This window comes from Abramis brama, assembly GCF_963993115.1.
Source record: "Abramis brama genome assembly, chromosome: 20".
Lineage (NCBI taxonomy): Eukaryota > Metazoa > Chordata > Actinopteri > Cypriniformes > Leuciscidae > Abramis > Abramis brama.
The window spans coordinates 24,019,786-24,039,449 of record NC_139982.1 but is presented as its reverse complement, the minus strand read 5'-3'; the positions used below and the strand labels follow the sequence as shown (position 1 = coordinate 24,039,449).

General features: G+C 34.8%; 1 protein-coding gene across 1 annotated transcript in view; it reads left to right on the top strand.

Annotated features, from left to right (window-relative positions):
- Positions 1 to 1,894: 1,894 nt before the first annotated feature.
- The window catches only part of shank2b (SH3 and multiple ankyrin repeat domains 2b), a 99,204-nt gene continuing 81,434 nt past the window's right edge, over positions 1,895 to 19,664 (top strand). The window contains exons 1-4 of the mRNA XM_084094168.1: positions 1,895 to 2,232; positions 13,076 to 13,269; positions 15,641 to 15,844; positions 19,020 to 19,091. Of these exons, the coding sequence (XP_083950294.1) occupies positions 13,084 to 13,269; positions 15,641 to 15,844; positions 19,020 to 19,091 (462 nt within the window). The 5' untranslated portion in view covers positions 1,895 to 2,232; positions 13,076 to 13,083. The remainder of the gene's footprint in view (positions 2,233 to 13,075; positions 13,270 to 15,640; positions 15,845 to 19,019; positions 19,092 to 19,664) is intronic.

Genomic DNA, 19,664 nt, shown 5'->3' with positions numbered 1-19,664 from the left:
ATGAATCATAACTCCTGTTTAATCTACCTATATAATGCAGACTTGAGGGTTTTTGCAGTGATCATCAATATCCCTAAATATATGATGACGATAAGAAAACAGGTCAGTTTAATGTAGGCCAGAGGCACAGCTGATACTCTCCGGCTGAGCAACAGAACACTGTGTCTCACAGCTGAAACCCACCAATCTAGGGCAAAAAGATGTGAGGTAAAGAATACTATTGCAGTTGCTTCTACTATTGACTCAGTATGAATACAGTTTGTTTTAGAACTTAGTCTAAATAACCTTGAAATCCCTCATGAAGCATCCTGTTACATATTATTCGCACATTTGTAATCTGCTTTTGAGAAAAAAAAAAAGATTCAAACACTGTATGTACTTAAAGGCATAGTTCAGCTAAAAACAATCTGCTCACTCTCATGCCTTTCCAAACTTGCTTTAAATAGCGTTATATAAGTAAATAGCGTTCAAAACAACACTTGGACCCCCAACATTCTTCAAAATATCTTCTTTTGTGTTCTGCAGAAGAAAGATGTTCATAGGTTTGGAATCAGTAAATGTCTTCACTCCCCAGCTTCCAATTATATCACGGAGACCCAGTTTTGTGGGTTCTGGACGATGTGGGTTGTAAAGGGTGTACAGTAGGAGAGAGTTAAGAAGACAGACTTGTTACTGCAGATGCTGTCCCACTTCTGACTGACGGAGAAATCAAAGACAAATGAAGGTGGAGACAGGAGGTTACAGTGATTAATGCATCTAGACAACAAGAGAAAGAGAGAGAAAATAGGGAGATGGGGAAACAGGGAGGGGACGAAAGAGAAAAAGAGGCTCAGATCCGTTATGAAATCTATTCATGCTTATTAAAATCTTATTTTGCGGCTCCTTTATTTCGCACACAATGCAGCACGTTCATTGTTAGTGCAGAACATTGCAATCTTCTCGAGTTTGGCTCAGTTCGGATGTGGTGCTCAATAACCCACTGTATAACAGCAGCCATACAACAAACATTCTGAATCAACTTATTGATTAACCTCAAGAATCTTTACTAATGAGACGACTGATATCATGTTTCATGCATCTATCTATCTATCTATCTATCTATCTATCTATCTATCTATCTATCTATCTATCTATCTATCTATCTATCGATGTCTGTCTGTCTGTCTGTCTGTCTGTCTGTCTGTCTATCTATCTATCTATCTATCTATCTGTCTGTCTATCTATATGTCTGTCTGTCTGTCTGTCTGTCTATCTATCTATCTATCTATCTATCTATCTATCTGTCTGTCTGTCTGTCTGTCTGTCTGTCTGTCTGTCTGTCTGTCTGTCTATCTATCTGTCTGTCTGTCTGTCTATCTATATGTCTGTCTGTCTGTCTGTCTATCTATCTATCTATCTATCTATCGATCTATCGATGTCTGTCTGTCTGTCTGTCTGTCTGTCTGTCTGTCTGTCTATCTATCTATCTATCTATCTATCTATCTGTCTGTCTGTCTGTCTGTCTGTCTGTCTATCTATATGTCTGTCTGTCTGTCTGTCTGTCTGTCTGTCTGTCTATCTATCTATCTGTCTGTCTGTCTATCCATATGTCTGTCTGTCTATCTATGTATCTGTCTGTCTGTCTGTCTGTCTGTCTGTCTATCTATCTATCTATCTATCTATCTATCTATCTATCTATCTATCTATCTATCTATGTCTGTCTGTCTGACTGTCTGTTCATTAGACTCACATCTGTCTAGAGGGAATATGCTAAATTACTTAAGGTCTATTTTAAGTACAATCCTGAAACATTTACATGAACCAACATGAAATAGTAATTTTAAAACAAACGTATAATTTTTTTTTTTTTTTTTTTTTTTAACTCGTAAATGCTAAACAAAAAAAACAAAAAAAACAATTCAAACGTGTTGGCGCTAGATGCAGGTGTGTTAGTTGGGGGACTGTGGCTCCGCCTGCATTAGTGTTAGAAGAGCCCCTGAATCCAGCGCAAATATTTCCTGCCTCCCCTGCGAGTGTGTGTGTGTGTGTGTGTTGCGCGTTCGGGTCGATGCTGCGCATTTAACACTGTCCACACATGCGGAATACACAGTCCTCTTCCCCTGAAGAAGTGCTAAAGGGGTCACTCCCTTCTCTGTTTGGACTACTCGACAAACCCGAGCGATTCTACGGAGAATTTTATCCTTTTGGACAAAGGATAAAGAGCCAAAGAAAGGAAAAAGTGCGCCGGATGCTGTAAGTACGCACCTTTGTTTCCTCTCCAGTACGCGTCCGTTCTTGTCCCTATAGTTTCCCCATTACAAAATACAGTTTTCATTGTAGGTTTTTTGACCTTAAAGGCAAAAAAAGGAACTCCGAAGTTTGTATAGCCGGACAGAGCCCACACTTGACGAGCTGTGATGCTGGAGATGTGAGGCTGCTGATGGACAAGCTCTTGGCAACTTCTCCTGTTTCTCAATACTGATCGGAAACGCTTCTTATGCTTCTATAGTCAAAGCTTGGGATGTATAGAATCTGAAAGGATGTTTAGACATAAATATTAATTTGGACTTGGATTTTTTTTTCTTTTTTTCTTTTTTTTTTTCTGTGAGGTCGATCATTTAAACGTTGGCTTAATGATGTCGGTAGATCACTAGGAAGTACAGACGATGCCCAAAGTTAAAGAGACCTCAGTATACTGTACAAGAAGAAGAAAGGAAATAACACCTCATCTGATAGGCTACCTCAATTTGATAGGCTATGTGTGATGTGCACACTATCCAATCAGTAAAATTAGTTGAGAAATACTCATTTGATTCCATCTTATCATTTAGTAAAAAAACAAACAAAAAAACTTTTTAAGCTTCAGGCTGAGATAGTCATCCAATACGGGGTTTTAAAGGGTTAAACCGATATCTAGAGAGCAGAGTGGCTGATATATATGTGACAAGTAGGTATAATGTAAAGTCAGGGATAATTAACATATTGAGGAGGTTTATTTTGTCAAAGACCATCTGACTAGTACTCCTTGTTAGATACTTAACATTTAAATACTGCAAATACTGGGATGTGAAATATTGATTTGCTTTTCTTTTATCATATTACTTAAGGAACACATGCAGCTAGGAAACATACTCACTAATGCAGCGTTGCCATGGGCAACGGTTATTATTCAGAAATATATGTCCACTGAACGACCAAGAATCAATTATTCAGGGGAACCAATAAAGTTATAGTAATTTAGATGTACACATATACACGGAAATCAATTTTCCCTACAAAAAAAGTTTTTGCACAAATTATCCATTATCCATTAACATTATTATTGGTAGATGTTGCTAGTCAAAATGGCCAAATAGTGGCTGATTTATCAGTTTAGTGAATATATCAGTCTTTAACATAGACAAGCACATTTTAAGAAAGAGCAGTGATACAAAGTGATATCAAAATGGTCAAATAGTGGCCAATTTATTGGTTTATCCAATGTATCAGTCTATAACTAATAAAAATGACAATGCAAGACAAGTGATGCAAAATGGAAAATGGGTGACTGTTTATTTATCTGCATATAAGCTAGAAATGTTTATTAAAGAAAACTAAATTCCTCCTAAAATTATGTTTGTAAAATTCAAAGCTAAAGTGACTCCAGCATCCCTTGGGAACTTAAAATCCTCTAGGAGTTTTGACAATAATTTATGTGCCTCTTAAAAGAGTTTTTAGGTCAGCATTATTCAGACACGCCACATTATGCGCAGTTTCAGGTTTTCTCCCATCCACTGCTTGGGTAGCGATGGTCTCATGGGCTTTCCAACCTGCGACTCCATAGCAACAGAACAGACCGATTTCACTAGTGACACTTCTCAGGGCCGCCGGAGCCAGAACCCATTGTATCTTCCTTGATAAGTATCAGGAGACTTTTAAAAGACATGCCCGAACCCAACCACTGCAGCGTCCAGTGGCTTTATCAGTATGTTCAGCGATTGTTCCGGTTTCAAAATGTTTTCTGCTTTGTGTCCTGATGTTTTGATATGAAACTGTATCTCATGATGACAGTTTCTCTTCGGTTATCTTCAGAAACTGTATAGCAAAGGCTAAGTTTGGGAGATGTCAAGAGACAGGATATCCACCTCAGCTTTCAACATGACGTTCACTGACAGCTCCGTTCAGCAAATTCTGCCTTTGCTGCTACCATACTGTACTTCAGCAACATGTCAAGATGTGATTTTCCTCTCAGAGTCCTAATAAATACATCAGAGCGCTCTTTTCATTTCAGAAGCATTTAGGGGGGCTTTTGACCAACGTGCGACATTCAAAACACAAAGCGGTTGATTGCTGTTGTGATTGTGCATAAAATATCTCAGTCAAATTGCCTCCAGAAAACTGTAATTAGGAGACAAACAACATTATCAGTATTGTAAGGCATCTTCAGCGTGCCGGTCAAGGATTTTTGCTTGTATAGCAAATAGGAGCTGCAGCTGTGAGGCTGTGGTGATCTATCCATTACAGGGATGGGGTTGGAAGCTCTCTGTTATCCTGTGTCCCACAGAGATAAGAAGCGGAGAGGAGGATTTTAGAAGACTGGATTTGCAGCCACACACTTTCCACTTCAGGCTTCTAAGCGATTTATGTACACAAGCAGGCCCAGTAGGTGATTCCAGGACTCAGTTTGTCTGATTCATAGCTGCAGTGTTGGGGAGTAACTAAATAAAAAGTAGAAGGCCTAGCTTGGTTTTCAAATACCGGCTACTTTTTCCAACTAGCCAATGTGGAGGGAAATATCAAATGCACCTAAACAGTGCTTTCTCAGTTAGCCTACCAACTCACACTGTATTCAGCATTTGGAGGTGAAATTCATTCTAGAGAATCTGTTCAAACAGTCATATAAAGCGTTTGAAAGTTCAATTTATTCTAGTGAATCAGTTCATAAGCGCACCTCGTGTAGAGTTTGAAAGTCTGATTTATATACTGATCCTCTCTTTCATGTAGCCTAGCGTTTGAAATCCAATTAATTCTACTGAATTGTTCTTCCTTAAGGCACTTTTTCTCATTTTGAAAGTCAAATTTAAAGTACTGAATCGGATCATTCTAAACGGTCCTAATGTTGGGTTGAATACATAGGTTGAATACCGTAGTCTGATTCATTCTAGTGAATCGGTTCAGCGGTTCAGTGGCTTTTTGTCAGAAGAGACAGTGGGAAACTGAGCTGAACCAGAAACTGATAAAGTTAACATTTTTCATCAGTTTACCAACTAAAGTGCATAACTCAGATGCATATATTGTAAATATATTTACTTTTATTTTTATTTTACACGCGGTAGCCATACATTAGAAGAGAAGGCCCTCATACCAAACTGACCAATCAGAATCGATGTTAAAATGACGCAGCGTCGTTTGCCTCTGACCAAAATGCGGCCGAAAAAGTATCAACGCTAAAAGAAAGTTACCTCTTTCCGCATAAATATCAAATCAGAACCATTCAAGCCAAACAGCTTTTAGTAGTGCATCAAACATTAGGTGCAGAGAAACTTGCAAATTTTGCCAAAATAATGATGAAATATAAATGAATGAAGGATCTTATTGAAGAGCATGTTCTGCGTTGGGTGAGTTACGTAGATGTTAGATGGAATAGGGCTCTAACGTTACATGCATACATAAATGTTTATAGGTTAACGTTACAGTATTTAAAGATATGAGTTGTTTCCCCCCGTTGATTTATTACACTGATGTAAGTTTCTGTTGTGTTGGTGATCGAAGGAATTATATAACGAGACAGCGTTTTAACAGTTTTTAGATATCGAAGTAACGTTATTTCTTTTAGCATCGGACAGTTCGATTAGGCTAATTCAGTTCGTAAAGACGGTTCATTAAAAGCGATGCACAGATTCGATTAGGGTGTTTGATATATTGTCAGCTTAAGTTATTCTAAAACCCTCATTGTTTTTGTGCCAAATTAAATTTTTAGACGTTTTTTATATTGTTTTTAGTTTAATAGTAGTCAAATAGAGAACACTAAATAACAGTTCAGAGAATGCGAAATTAAGAAAATACAACAATAATAATATATTATAAAATGTTGCTCTCTTAAAGGTACAATCTGTAATTTCTTCGCGCGCCAGAGGTCGCATTTTCAAAACCATAACAAAGGCGAAGCTTGATGATGCTATGAAGGAGAGTGGAACTATGGGATATGTCGTTTTCACCATCCAGAGATGTATGGAATTCACGAATCATATAAATTAGCTAATAAATTAGTTTTTATATCACCTGTACATTTGATCACACTATTTTATGTCAACGTAATGAATTAGCTGCAAGGATCGTGAAATGTAATGCTATATTAGCCTGTTATATGTGACTGTTATGACTGCCTGTTATGTGGGTTTATGCTGCGCAGTTTTACGCGTTTAAAACAACAGTATTTTTTAAGTAATGGCTAAATATTTTTATACAACACATACTGTAATTTCACTGCCATAGACTTGGTCACCAGACTTACTGAAGTACAAACCAAGTGCAATGTAATTGTATGTGTACAATAAATAATATATTTTTGCTTACCTGTCTATTAAAACACATGTGAGAGCGGAATCTCTGTCGACAGATCAAGTCCAAGTTTGTCGCAAAGCTTTCTCCATCCTGAAAACGCCACGCCGATATTTTGTATCCGTTTGTCCCAAAGCCTGCTTGCCTCAGTTGATCTACGTTTACGTTTTTTTCTTTGGATTTTCTGTACTCGCTAATCAATAATCGTGTACCATTATGACTGAACAACACGACAGCGCCGTGCGACATATTGTATAGATATGTATACATAGATCCCTCATTAGCAGCTTACATAAAGCTGCCCATTGAAACGGCAGTTAATGAGGCATCTAAGTAGTATTTCTATGTTTTTACAAGCGGAAATCGTGGATATTACCTACGTCGTTGATATGCGACAACGACAAGGGACAAACCATTATTTAAGAATTTCTCAGGATTTACAAATCCTTGGGAACTTTTGGGATAATGTAAGTACACAACTGCATGAAATAAATCACACTGCAAGTGGTTTTTGAATATTTTATTACAAAAATCTTACATATTGTACCTTTGAGTAACTTTAGTGCTATTTTTTTGTTTAGTTTTTCTGCTCTGTTGCTTGGAGAGTAGGCTAGTTCCCCAACAATGAGCATCCATTTATTAAATTAATGCAGATAAGTGCATTTCATTAAGATCTGATGGCTTCATCATTATATTATATGCTCTTCAGATAAGGACTGTGGTGTAATTGACAATTCGAGTGAAGGAATCATTAAATGGGGCCTCTAAATTGGTTACATTTTCCCTAGAGAGTGAGCGGTTGAATGGATTGATGAATAAAAATCTGAAAACCTATTTGAGAAACAATATACTGCCATTGTTTGTAGTCTACTGATATGGTGTAGGCCTAAAGCAGCGGCGGCCCTCCGGGGGGCAATAATTGTCCCTCATATTGACGTGCGGATTCCTCGATGAGCTCAGATTGAACGCAGGCAGCCCATGGGAGGGGTTAGATGACATGTTGTGATAGAACTGGGCCTTGCTTCTCATTTATTTTTCATCAGCTTCACCTCGCTTTTTTATAACACTGGTGTTCAGACTGTGATTTGTTCTGCTCGTCTTGCACCGGCGTATACGCGAGCCCTAGTCTTGCCCTATTTTACAGCTGTGCGGTGTTTCCGTTAAGTCACCAGGGGTAAGGCAAGCGGACACAGATCCAGGCCAGCCCGTCCCCCTTTCCCTCTCCCTCTCTATTCGCCTCTGTATGCCACTTTTCCCTCCCTGTCTATCCCTCTGTCTCACTCTATTGCTCCTTTGAGTCCCACAGCTCCGTTTCTTTCCGCTCTTCTCTGTGGTTTACTTGCTGGCCCAGATGAAACCCATACTTTAGTTACCCTTCTCCTTTCAGGTAGTTCACAGAAGCTTCACTTCTATTGCGCAGTCAAATGTGGCTTCTAACGGCTATGGACATGAATGATTGCACACCGTGTGGTTTGTTGACGAGAGCTGTCCTATTTCTTTTCTAAGAGATTGGACTTAGGACCGTCGCCTGGCGGATGATAAAATGGCTGAGAAATCTCTTTGAAGGAGGGAATCAGCCATATTTGCAGACCAGCTTGTCAAACTCTGTAAAAAGGGGTTGTAAAGGAGCTATTTTTAATATCATTCATAACCCTTTTGTTTAGCTGTTGTAACTTAATGTATTTAGGTTAATTCAGTGATGTTAAATAGTGTTTTGGACTTGAATAAAATCTATTTATTTACAATAACATTCAATAGTTTGGGTTGATAAGACTTTTTTAATATTTTTTGAAAGAAGTCAAATAAATGCAGCTTTTGTGAGCATAATATGATTAAATACAGTAAAAAAAACAGTAATATTGTGAAATATTTTTACTATTTAAAATAACCGATTTCTATTTTAATATATTTGAAAATATAATTAATTCCTGTGATGCAAAGCTGAATTTTCAGCATCATTAATCCAGTCTTTAGTGTCACATGATCCTTCAGAAATCATTCTAATATGCTGATTTGATGCTCAAGAGACATTTCTTATTATTATCAATGTAAAAAACAGTTGTGCTGCTTCATATTTTTGTAAAAAAAAAAAAAAAACGCATTTATTTGAAGTAGCGATTTATCACTTTTGATCAATTTAATGCATCCTTTCTGAATAAAAGTATGAATTTCTTTAAAAAAATAAAATACAAAAAATTCCCACTGAAAATTTTGAATGGTATATTATGTTACCACTTCATTAGGTTAACATATTTTTCAGTATACAGATTTGATCAATCATCTAGAACACCATAGCAACACCTTGGCAACCATGATCCTCCTAGCATTATGGTGGTGAGGTTTGCATGAGCAAGCACAACAATTTTGTTATTGCTCTTTTTGTTTTATGAGGATGGGATTGGAGTCTTAGAGTTGCTATATTGCAAAAAATATATACCCAAGAGCTTTTGATGCAACATCCACAGCACTTTTTGATGAAAAATAAATTGGTTGTGAAATATTAATATTTGTGCATTGGTTTAATGAAGGGTGCAGAATTAGATGCTTCTCAAATACAGCATATATGTTTATGGGAAGGTTGAGCTCTCGGAGAGCTGTCAGTTCCTGCTACTGTCCGTGTTTCTGAAACAGCAAGTTTGACTGCCCTCAGGCAGGCTTTTGGAATAGAGCAACCCTGTGTAAAATGATACAGACTACGCAGAAGTGAACCAACCTTCATATGAGATGTTCCTCAACAAATCTCAGGAAGAAAAATATTACTTCTGTTGTTTTTCAGGATATTAGGATGAGCTTAATTCCTTCCAGAATCCTTATGCTCCTTGATGAGCGTAGGATATTAAGTAACGTTTTAAGCCTCCTAACACATTATGACAGTCTAGACCAAAACCAGCCATTTAAAAAAAAAAAAAAGCTTAATGCATCACTTCCATTAACTATAACAATGCAAATGTGTTTAGTAGTCGTCGTGGCAACAGTGGCAGACATTCAGAGTGAATATTTTGGCAGTACTTTTAATAAATAATTGCCGTAATGAAAAAGCATCGGTGTGTGTTTTTGAAGTTAACAGGGAAAATAAACTTTAACTTATTAAATACAGTAAATTATGCTTCTAGGTCAGTATGTGCTTGTTTTTTTTCTGCTTCCTGAGAAGTGCTGCCATATATTAGCATCTTGTATAATCGAGTGTAATAAATAAATACCCAAAATAGTCAGAAAACACAAGTGACTCTGAACTAATAATGAATTCTGGAAATTAAATGTATGATTTTGTAATCTAATGTATAATTCTAATGCATCTGGGTATGTATATCATGTCCAAAATATGAAATCTAATGTATGAATTATGATTGCACAAGCTGCATTCGAAGCCATCATAAACTAACAATAAATGCACACCTGTGACCACATATTCTTTATTAATGCACCAAGTTGCTACGTTTTAGTTTCCAGCATATTAGTTAATATTTTATTTTATGTAATTTCATATTATGATCATAATCATAGATTATTTTCCAATTTATACTCCAAAACAAAAAACCTTTTTATAAAGTCAATAGGCCGACATGGTGATTTTTGCAGTGATTTGAAGTGGATTTGGGGAATTAGAATATAATAATTCATATGCATCAGCTGAAAGTGCTCTATAATCTTTACATTATAAATTGAATCACTTATCATATTCATATTATGTTATGTTTTTTACAATTAGGCTATTTTCCAGTGTTTTATTTTTATCGCTGCCATTTTACAATAAATAAATAAATAAATAGGCCAGTCAAGGTGATTTATGCCGTCATTTTGGGAATTAAAATTATATTAATTCAACATATATTGCTGATTGTATCTTCATGTAACCTCTGCAAGGTTATGTTATGCTTAATGTTGCTTTGAACTTCTTACAAGCAAATAATATCTAATTAATTCAGCAAGATGAAAGCATGTACTGTGTAATTTATTTAAATGCCCACAACTGGATAATATTCACTTCACAGGAAACCAATATATCATCGAGCGCACAATAACACAACTGTGAAAGGACTTAAGTGTGTTTATCTGCCAACACTGAAGTTGTGTTAAATCTGCTGGCAGCTTCTTAGCACTAAAGTGAATGTGGGTGCAATTTCCTCTCCACGCTGTAAGGTTTTAATTGGTGGTACCCTTCAAGCGATAGTCGACAAATGCTTCCTGCCTCTTGAATCCCGTCTTGGTGGCGGGCGACTGTAAAGGTCGAGCGAGAAAACCAACACTGACAGCCCTGATGAATGACAGGGCCTTCTGACTGAGCCACGGGGGAGAGAGACACAACAACGCCTGATTTTCACGAGCGTATGAAACCGTTGGCTCAGTTTCGCTACAAGCATGGTCACACTCAAAGTAGCCTATCATGTTTGAACATTACTTCCACACACTATATAAGTGGATTGTTAGTTTCTAGGTTGTGTGACAACATCTCATAAAAGCATATTCTTACACCGAAGCCCCCTTAATCGTGGTGTTTTATTCAATAGCAGTTATTTGACCACCTACACACGGTAGTTTAGCGTTTAGCTAGTTTAGTTTAGCTTATAAAGATGCGCTAGCACGGAAAGGTCAGTTTTAATATTCTCGAACCCTTCACAGGGTAAAATGCAAAGGAAATGTGATGAGCGCTTCTAATTAATCTTCAGCTGTCTCGCATCGTCTCGTTTGCACATGCCGTGATGATTTAGGCTTTAGCGGAGAGCCGTCAGTCAGATATTTCACCTGACCTCTTTGCTTTAGTTAATGTCTGAGCCTCTCTCTCTTTCTGCGTCTCTGTAATTGTCTGATATTGCTTGCCGTCCCCACCCCAAACACCCATACATTTTGTTTGCCATTCAAAAGTCTTGTTGTGATTTCAAACGCGTGTGTACACTTCAGAAATATGGCGTGTGCTAACCCAAGACACAGAAAACAGCTCCATCTGTCCCTTTTGAAAACCTTTAATCCGATGTAATGACTAACAGCCAATATACAATAAGGGTCCAAATGTCTGTGAGCTCCATGATATGGGATTTAAAATGTAACGTTAGCTACAAATAAACAAAGTTTTAGGATGCAAGACCTCATAAAATATATATTTTTTATTTTTTAGCGGAGTAAAAAGTACGATATTATGCTTTGGAGTATAGTGAAGTAAAAGTAAAAGTTTCCCAAAATACCACTGAGAAATATATTAATTATGCTTCATCCTATATGCTAATCTTTACATAATAAATGTTGATTGTATCTGTATGTAATCTTTGTATGCTACATTAGCCTACGTTATGCTGCTTTGAACGACTTATATAATGAAATAATGAAAATAAACAAAGATTTAGCATTACTGTACATTTTAAATTAACCATGGCTGATTTGTTAATTCATCAAAAGTTTGTGATAATAAACAAGACCATTTTCATTTTCATGGTGAGTGTCAGTTCAATTATCCCTGCAAGGTAGTGCAGATCCAAAAGATGAAGAGAAGAAATATTAAAATGACGTGATATACAGTCTGACATTTCAGTGTACTTCTATAGTCATCCACAGATGAACTATAAACACGCTCAGTCTCGGCAGATAGGGACTGTTCAGCAACATTTGGTGAACCCAGTGAATTCACAAAAGGCCACAGAGAGATAAACAAGTGGAACGAAATGACCAGATAGCAATATAAAAATATTATGTATGGGAATAATAAGCACTCGAGTCAACAGAAAACTAAAATTGCCCCTCCTTATTTTATTAATATGTTTCTGGTCTTACTGTGCTTATTGTGATTCATCGGTGCATATTATTTTAATTCAAAATAAAAACAAGATTGACTTGGCAATCTTTTGTCAAGTTGTAATAACTTACTTATACGCCTCTGAAATTACTTCGCCTAGACTGGACAATAGGCTGATCCATCAAATGACCCTCTTCAGGAACAATTTTAAACACTTAGAGTTGGCTATGTGTTTATGATGTTATATTATAGGTTATTCATCATATTTTTATGTTATTTTATTTTATTTTTCACTTTATATTATTATCCAGAATTTTATTTTGCTTTTATTTTCATTTTTTTTTCCCAGCATTTTATTTTTGGTTAATGTTATTTTATTTTCTAAATTATATTCCAGTTAATTCCAGTATTTTTATTTTATTTTATTTTATTTTATTTTATTTTATTTTATTTTATTTTATTTTATTTTATTTTATTTTATTTTATTTTATTTTATTTTATTTTATTTTCCAGTTAATTCCAGTATTTTATTTTCCAGTATTTTTTATTATTATTATTTTCACTGCCTTTTTATTAAGACAAATAGGTGATTTTTTGGTGTAATTTGGGAATTAGAATTATATTCATATGCTGAAGTTTACAAGGTAATTTTAAATGAGAATATTCCTATGAAATACTTTTCATTTTCCAGCATATTGGGTATTTATTTATTCATTGGTAAATATTTTTGTGTAATTGAATTGAATTTAGTTAGTTTACTAAAGTTTTTAATTTATGCCTTATGCACGCTATTGAATTTATTGTAAAATTATTTGCTCTCTCTCTCCACAGTGTTGATCATGCCGCGGAGCCCCATGTCTAGCGAGGAGGAAATGGCTCAGAGTTTCTCGGACTCGGTCAGTTCGGAATCAGACAGTTCCCGAGATGAGCCTCCCAGGCTGGATCGACCTATCAGTGGCCGACTGGACAACAGCCTGCGAGACACAACGCTCATCTGTGTGGTCATCCCTGACCTGCAGCAGTCTGTGCGTTCACACACACATACAAACACTCAGCTGTTGGGCCATGTGGACCTTTCAAAATTATATTATTATAGTAAATTGCTTCCCTCTAACAGTTTCAGCCTTCTCTTTAGAGCTGTTTGGGTTTTAGTGGACTAAAAAATGGAAAAAGATGCAACAAGTTTTTGACCTATTTTACACTCGTAAAGTAGAAAATTACATTGTCATGCATTAAATGAAGAAATTTCAGAAAGGCAATATCATGCAGAGACGCTCTTTTCCAAATGTGAAAGTAATAGTTTTATATATTTGAAAATTTGACATACAAGCAAGCACAACAAATAGGTTAATATGAAAAATACAGTTTAAAATATTTACTTTAAGTGAACTATAAATCCCAAAATGACCCTTTTTTTGTTTAAAATCCATAACAACGTCACTACAACAGTAGTTTAAAATCTACTAAAATATAAAAATTTATGACAAATGTATAATGGGTTGCCATACTTCATGCATTACACCCCAATTTATTGTAATATTGCAACCAAACCAGGCTAAAAATGTTGTAGAATTTGATTTATTGTAAATGAAAATCACTAATAGAAACCATTTTTACTGCTCATGCTCCAAAGAGGTTCTTTAAAAATATCTGTGCCTGTCATTACTGAAAATGTTATTTTAGGAAGAGGATTGAATTGTGCTGGCACATTGCTGATAAGGTTATGGTTAGCATATTGTGTTATTTCCAGTGTCATATTTATTGAGCGTTACAATTATCCCGGTTTCCATATTCTGCGTTTACATGTCAACAATAACATCTCAGTCACAGTTACTGAATAAGAAGTAGGATAGAGTTTATTATTTCTTAAAAAAAAAAAAAAAAAAAAAAAAAATTCTGATGAGTATTCTCTCAGAGCATCCCAAGAAACAAGAAGTTCAGGTGGGACATAATGTCACTTTTTGGTGCTAATGATTTTCATTAGTGTGTGAAGGACATTCTAGAGGGCATTTGATTGGACAAAAAAATCTGTGCAGTGCAGGATGAGTCATCAATTTTTATGGTTTGTTTTACCTGAATGAAAATGCTAAATTTAAATGCATTTATCTGAATTTTGTCAATATTTAGGAGTTCATTAGCATGATATCAAAACATACATGGACACAAAACTAAATCTGATTTTATGTGTTGATTTTACAGTTAAGGTGCTGTCACATTTATGATTTTTTAGCGAATTTTCGAGGATGGGCAAATCTAATTGATTCTATAGGAGTCCTTGCGATCTGGATTTTCGCAAAATAAAAAAATAAAAAAATCCACGCTGATTTCGCAACGGGTTGTTTACCAGCAGAAAGCGGTTTGGTTTGAAAGTGACTTCTTTGTGAGCTGTTTCATACACCGCAGCACTACAGACAATAGACAAATGGGAATTTTATTTTGCCCACAACTTTTTGCCAAAATGTGACTGCAAATTTACAGTTATTACCGTTTAATTATTAATGCTTTCCCTGCCATTGACTAAAATTTCCGGCTTTCCGTGTTTTCAGTGTTATACGGTAGGGGGCGCTATTACGCATCTTCTGAAAGAGTACTGAATCTCCCGGAATCTCCTGATCAAAACAAACACAGGCGAAGAAGAAGCAGGAACAACAAGCGATTTCATATGTAACGTTAAGCATATGCATATGTAAAATAATGCGATCGATCACCAACATTAAACAGCATATGAATCAAGACTGCCTAATGTTACTGAATGAAATGTCGACCCAGGACGAGTTATAGGACTGTGAAAGCATTAAGTTAGGGGTGGTGTTGATGAACTCGATCTACTCCCATCTATGTTTTGATAATCTTTTTCTCAGCTTTTTGCTCAAAATATTGTTTTTTTTTTAATGAAACTTACCCACATTCAAGGAATGCATGAAGCTGGAATAAAACGGGGTTTTGTTTAAAACCAGAAGGTCTGTTCTTTCTTTTGATATATTGCATGTTCAGATATTCATACAACAAAATACTCGGGGTGCCATGAAATGTTTGAGAAAATGATCAAAAACATTGGTGGCAACTTTTTAAAAAGACACTGGCGGGGAAAGAGTTAAGGTCGAAGAGAGGGTTGAAAATGTTCATAAAAAAATTAAATTACGATCTTGGGGACATACAAAATCGAAAATGCATTTATGTTATACTACTACTTATTTTTATTTATAAAATGTCATTAATATGTCATTGTCAACCAATACCAAATAATGTCAAAAAGCACAGTTTGTGTTTTCTTCTGTTGTTTTCTCCCTCAGCACACAAATGTTTTCTCCTTGTTAATCTGTACACCTGCTATAGGCTGATAGAGCGTCTCTCTCTCTCTCTCTCTCTCTCCCTCTCTCTATGTGGCTTTGCCAGAAATCCATGAGGTTCAGTCCTGATGCCACAGTATGGGTTGCTAAGCAGCAGATCCTGTGTACACTCACACAGAGTCTGAGGGATGTGCTCAACTACGGGCTCTTCCAGCCGGCCGTGGACGGGAGGGAAAGTGGTTTCCTGGAGGAAGAACGACCCCTCAGAGACTATCCGCTACCCTCCACTAAAGGCGTTCCAACCCTTGAGGTAACACGTCAACTTAAGCTCGATCCATGATGTAACTGTGGCACAATACATGCAAGGATGCCAGAAGGGGACATGGGACATCACTATCTGCAAAGTACTTCCACAAACAACCACAGGAATTATGCTTGTAGATGCTTAACTAGAAGTTAATCTGCCTTGAACAGTAGTCCTGTCCCTAAAAGGAAGATTTAGGCAACTTTAAAGATCAAATAGCACACATCTTTGTACAAAACATTCCATTTAAGTGGTTTTCCAAAATATGAGCTCAACATTTTGGCTTTTAAAAACTCCAGTATACTTGCACTATAGACTTTCATTGAAAGTGCATTTTGTATTTATTTGGAAACACTTTACAATACGGTTTCATTTGTTAACATTACATTAGTTAACATTAATAATGAACAATAATCGTAGTCATTTTAATTTCAACATATACTAATACATTTTTAAAATCAAAAGTTGTATTTGTTAATATTAGTAAATGTACTGTGAACTAACATGAACAAACAATGAACATCAGTATTTTTATTAACTAACATTAACATAAATATATTGCTTATTGTTAGTTCATGTTAGTTAATACAATAAATAATGTTAACAAATGAGACCTTATTGTGAAGTGTTACCCTTTTTTTCTAATTAAGGAACAAATCAAAATGGTTTTCTGTTGTAATCAACATGAACAATAATTAATATAAGTAATCAAAATATTTTATTGTGAGTATAATTGACCTTGTCTAATTAATGTTTATGTCAAGGAGGATCATCTTTTATAGTTTTATTGTTTTATTTTTATTAAAGGAACATCAGAATTGCTTTCTGTGGTAATCAACATAAACAATAATCAGTAATTAAAAAGATATTGTGAATATATATGACCATGCATATGTATTATTTACATATTTTCCTGTTATCTCTGTAAAGCTGCTTTGAAACTAAATGTATTGTAAAAAGCGCTATATAAATACATTTGACTTGACTTGACTATTATTTATGTAAAGGATGATTTATATTTTATTTTTATTTATTATTATTTTATTTTTTACAAATAAAAGAGCATCAGATTTGTTTTCTTTGCTAATCAACATGAACAATCATTATGATAATCATAATAATTTTGTATATTGTGACCTTAATATACTCATTGCATACACAGATCGAAAAAGTTTTCTGTGGTAGTCAACATGAAGAACAAATAATAAGTAATGAATTATTTTATTGTGAGTATAAAATATTCATATTATTCATGAGTCATGACAAGGATGATCACAATGACAAAATGGTTTTGACATTGATGATAACTGCTCTAAATTGCTACCAACGCAGCGTTATATGGCCGGAGTCCTCCTTAAGATGTGCTTTCTGTACAGGAGCATTCTCAGCTCTCTCTGTGAAAAGGCTGATGTCAGGCTGGTGTAACAGCAACCTTTGTAGTTCTCCTGTTCGTTCAAGCCCCAGGGCCTGATATAATCATATCACTATCAAGCCAGCAACCAACCGGAAAAAAAAAGCTGCAAATGGAGTATAATGAAACATATTTCTATTTTATCATTTGTTTGAGCTAAAGATTATATTAATTATTTAAAAACATTATCAAGATTGTTTATATGCTCTCTCGCTTACAAAAACGTGAAATAGAATAAAACTCTAATAATGTACATGATATTTGTAATACAAAAATCTGTTTTCTGTTGTACTTTTTTTTAGGTTGATGCTATATTATTTGGAGATTATTATAGTTAGTTAAATTTTATTTCTGTGTCATGCCAAACATTTGGCCATCCCACATGGGATTACAAGACACCACAAACTTATTTAGCAAACATCTTCCGGTCGCATATACAGTACAGGTCAAATGTTGGGAAACATTACTATTTTTTTATGTTTTTGAAAGAAGTTTCTTCTGCTCATCAAGCCTGCATTTATTTGATCAAAAATACAGAAAAAAAATGTAATATTGTGATATATTATTACAATTTAAAATAATTGGTTTTCAATTTATTATACTTTAAATTATCATTTATTTCTGTGATGCAAAGCTGAATTTTCAGGATCATTACTCCAGTCTATCACATGATCCTTTAGAAATCATTCTAATATGATGATTCATTATAAAAGTTGGAAACAGTTCTGCTGCTTAATATTTTTTCATAACCTGTGATACTTTTTTTAGGATACTTTGATGAATAAAAAGTAAAAAAAAAAAAAAAAAAAAAGCACATTTTTTCTTTCTTTTTTTGAAATAAATCAATACTTTTATTCAGCAAGGATGTGTTAAATTGATAAAAAGTGATAGTAAAGAAGATTTATATTGTTAGAAAATATTTTATTTTTATTTTGAATGAATGCAGTTCTTTTTAACCTTTTATTCATCAAATATATTAGGCAGCAGAACTGTTTCCAACGCTCATAATAAATCAGAATATTAGAATGATTTCTAAAGGATCATGTGATAGACTGGATGTCACATGTGACACTGAAGACTGGAGTAATGATGCTGAAAATTCAGCTTTGCATCACAGGAATAAATTCTTTTTTAAAGTATATTCAAATAGAAAACTATTATTTTAAGTTGTAATAATATTTCACAATATGTATTTTTGATCAAATAAACGCAGCCTTGATAAGCATTAGAGACTTCTTTCAAAAATATAAAAATATCGTAATGTTTCCAAACTTTTGACCTGTACTGTACAAATCATATTATAAGTGTATTTTTTAGGGCTGTGAAACGATTAATCGTGATTAATCGCATCCAAAATAAAAGTTTGTGTTCACATAATATATGTGTGTGTACTGTCCATAATTATTTTGTATATATAAATACACACACATGCATGTATATATTTAAGAAATATTTGCTTAAATATACTGTATATATATTATATATAATTTGTTTTATAAATAAATATAAATATTTTATATATAAATAACAAATTTTTCTTAAATATTTACATGCATGTGTGTGTATTTATATATACAAAATAATTATGCACAGTGCACACACATACATTATGTGAACACAAACTTTTATTTTGGGTGCGATTAATCGCGATTAATCGTTTCACAGCCCTAGTATTTTTTTGTCAAAATGTTTTTTATATTGATGGTATTCATTTCTAAATTAAACCAATACAGCATATAAACTATATTTTTCTCTGATTTAATTTTGCAGTTCCGCTACAAGAGCAGAGTGTACCAGCAGCCAAACGTCAATGAAAAGCAAATCGAAAAACTCCACACACAGGTGAGACTTATTTTTTTAAATAAATATTTTGAAATGACATATGTAGATTAGCCTACTATGCATATTTGTCTATTTTTGACATGCAGGTGGTGGTGATTAACTTGTTTTTCGTTATGATAATTTAGTCTTTTATATACATATCAAATGGAAGCCATTTCCAAGTAGAACAGGGTGTCGTGGGATACGACTGTTAAAACAGGAAAGAAACATTTGAAATCTTGCTTTTTATATTGTCACTAGGGTTGAATATAACATACAACATTCATTTTACATTCTGCTGCTAAATAATGCAGCAGGCCGGAGCATTTGCATACATTTGGACTTAGCAGGACTGTTGGGTCGAGATGTTCATTGATGTTGATGTTTTAGTGTTTTGCCCAGTTTTTGCTCTGTGGTCATGAGCGTTTTTGCAATCACCGGTGGAGGTTATTCCACGATCCTCGCCCAAAAGCAGTCCTGAAGCTCCCAACCATGTTCTAATTGACTTCTTCCAGCACTATGTGTCCTCCTGTGCTGTGCTCGGTGTCTTTATTTACAACCTATTTATCTCTCGTCCCTACATTGCTTCCCTCA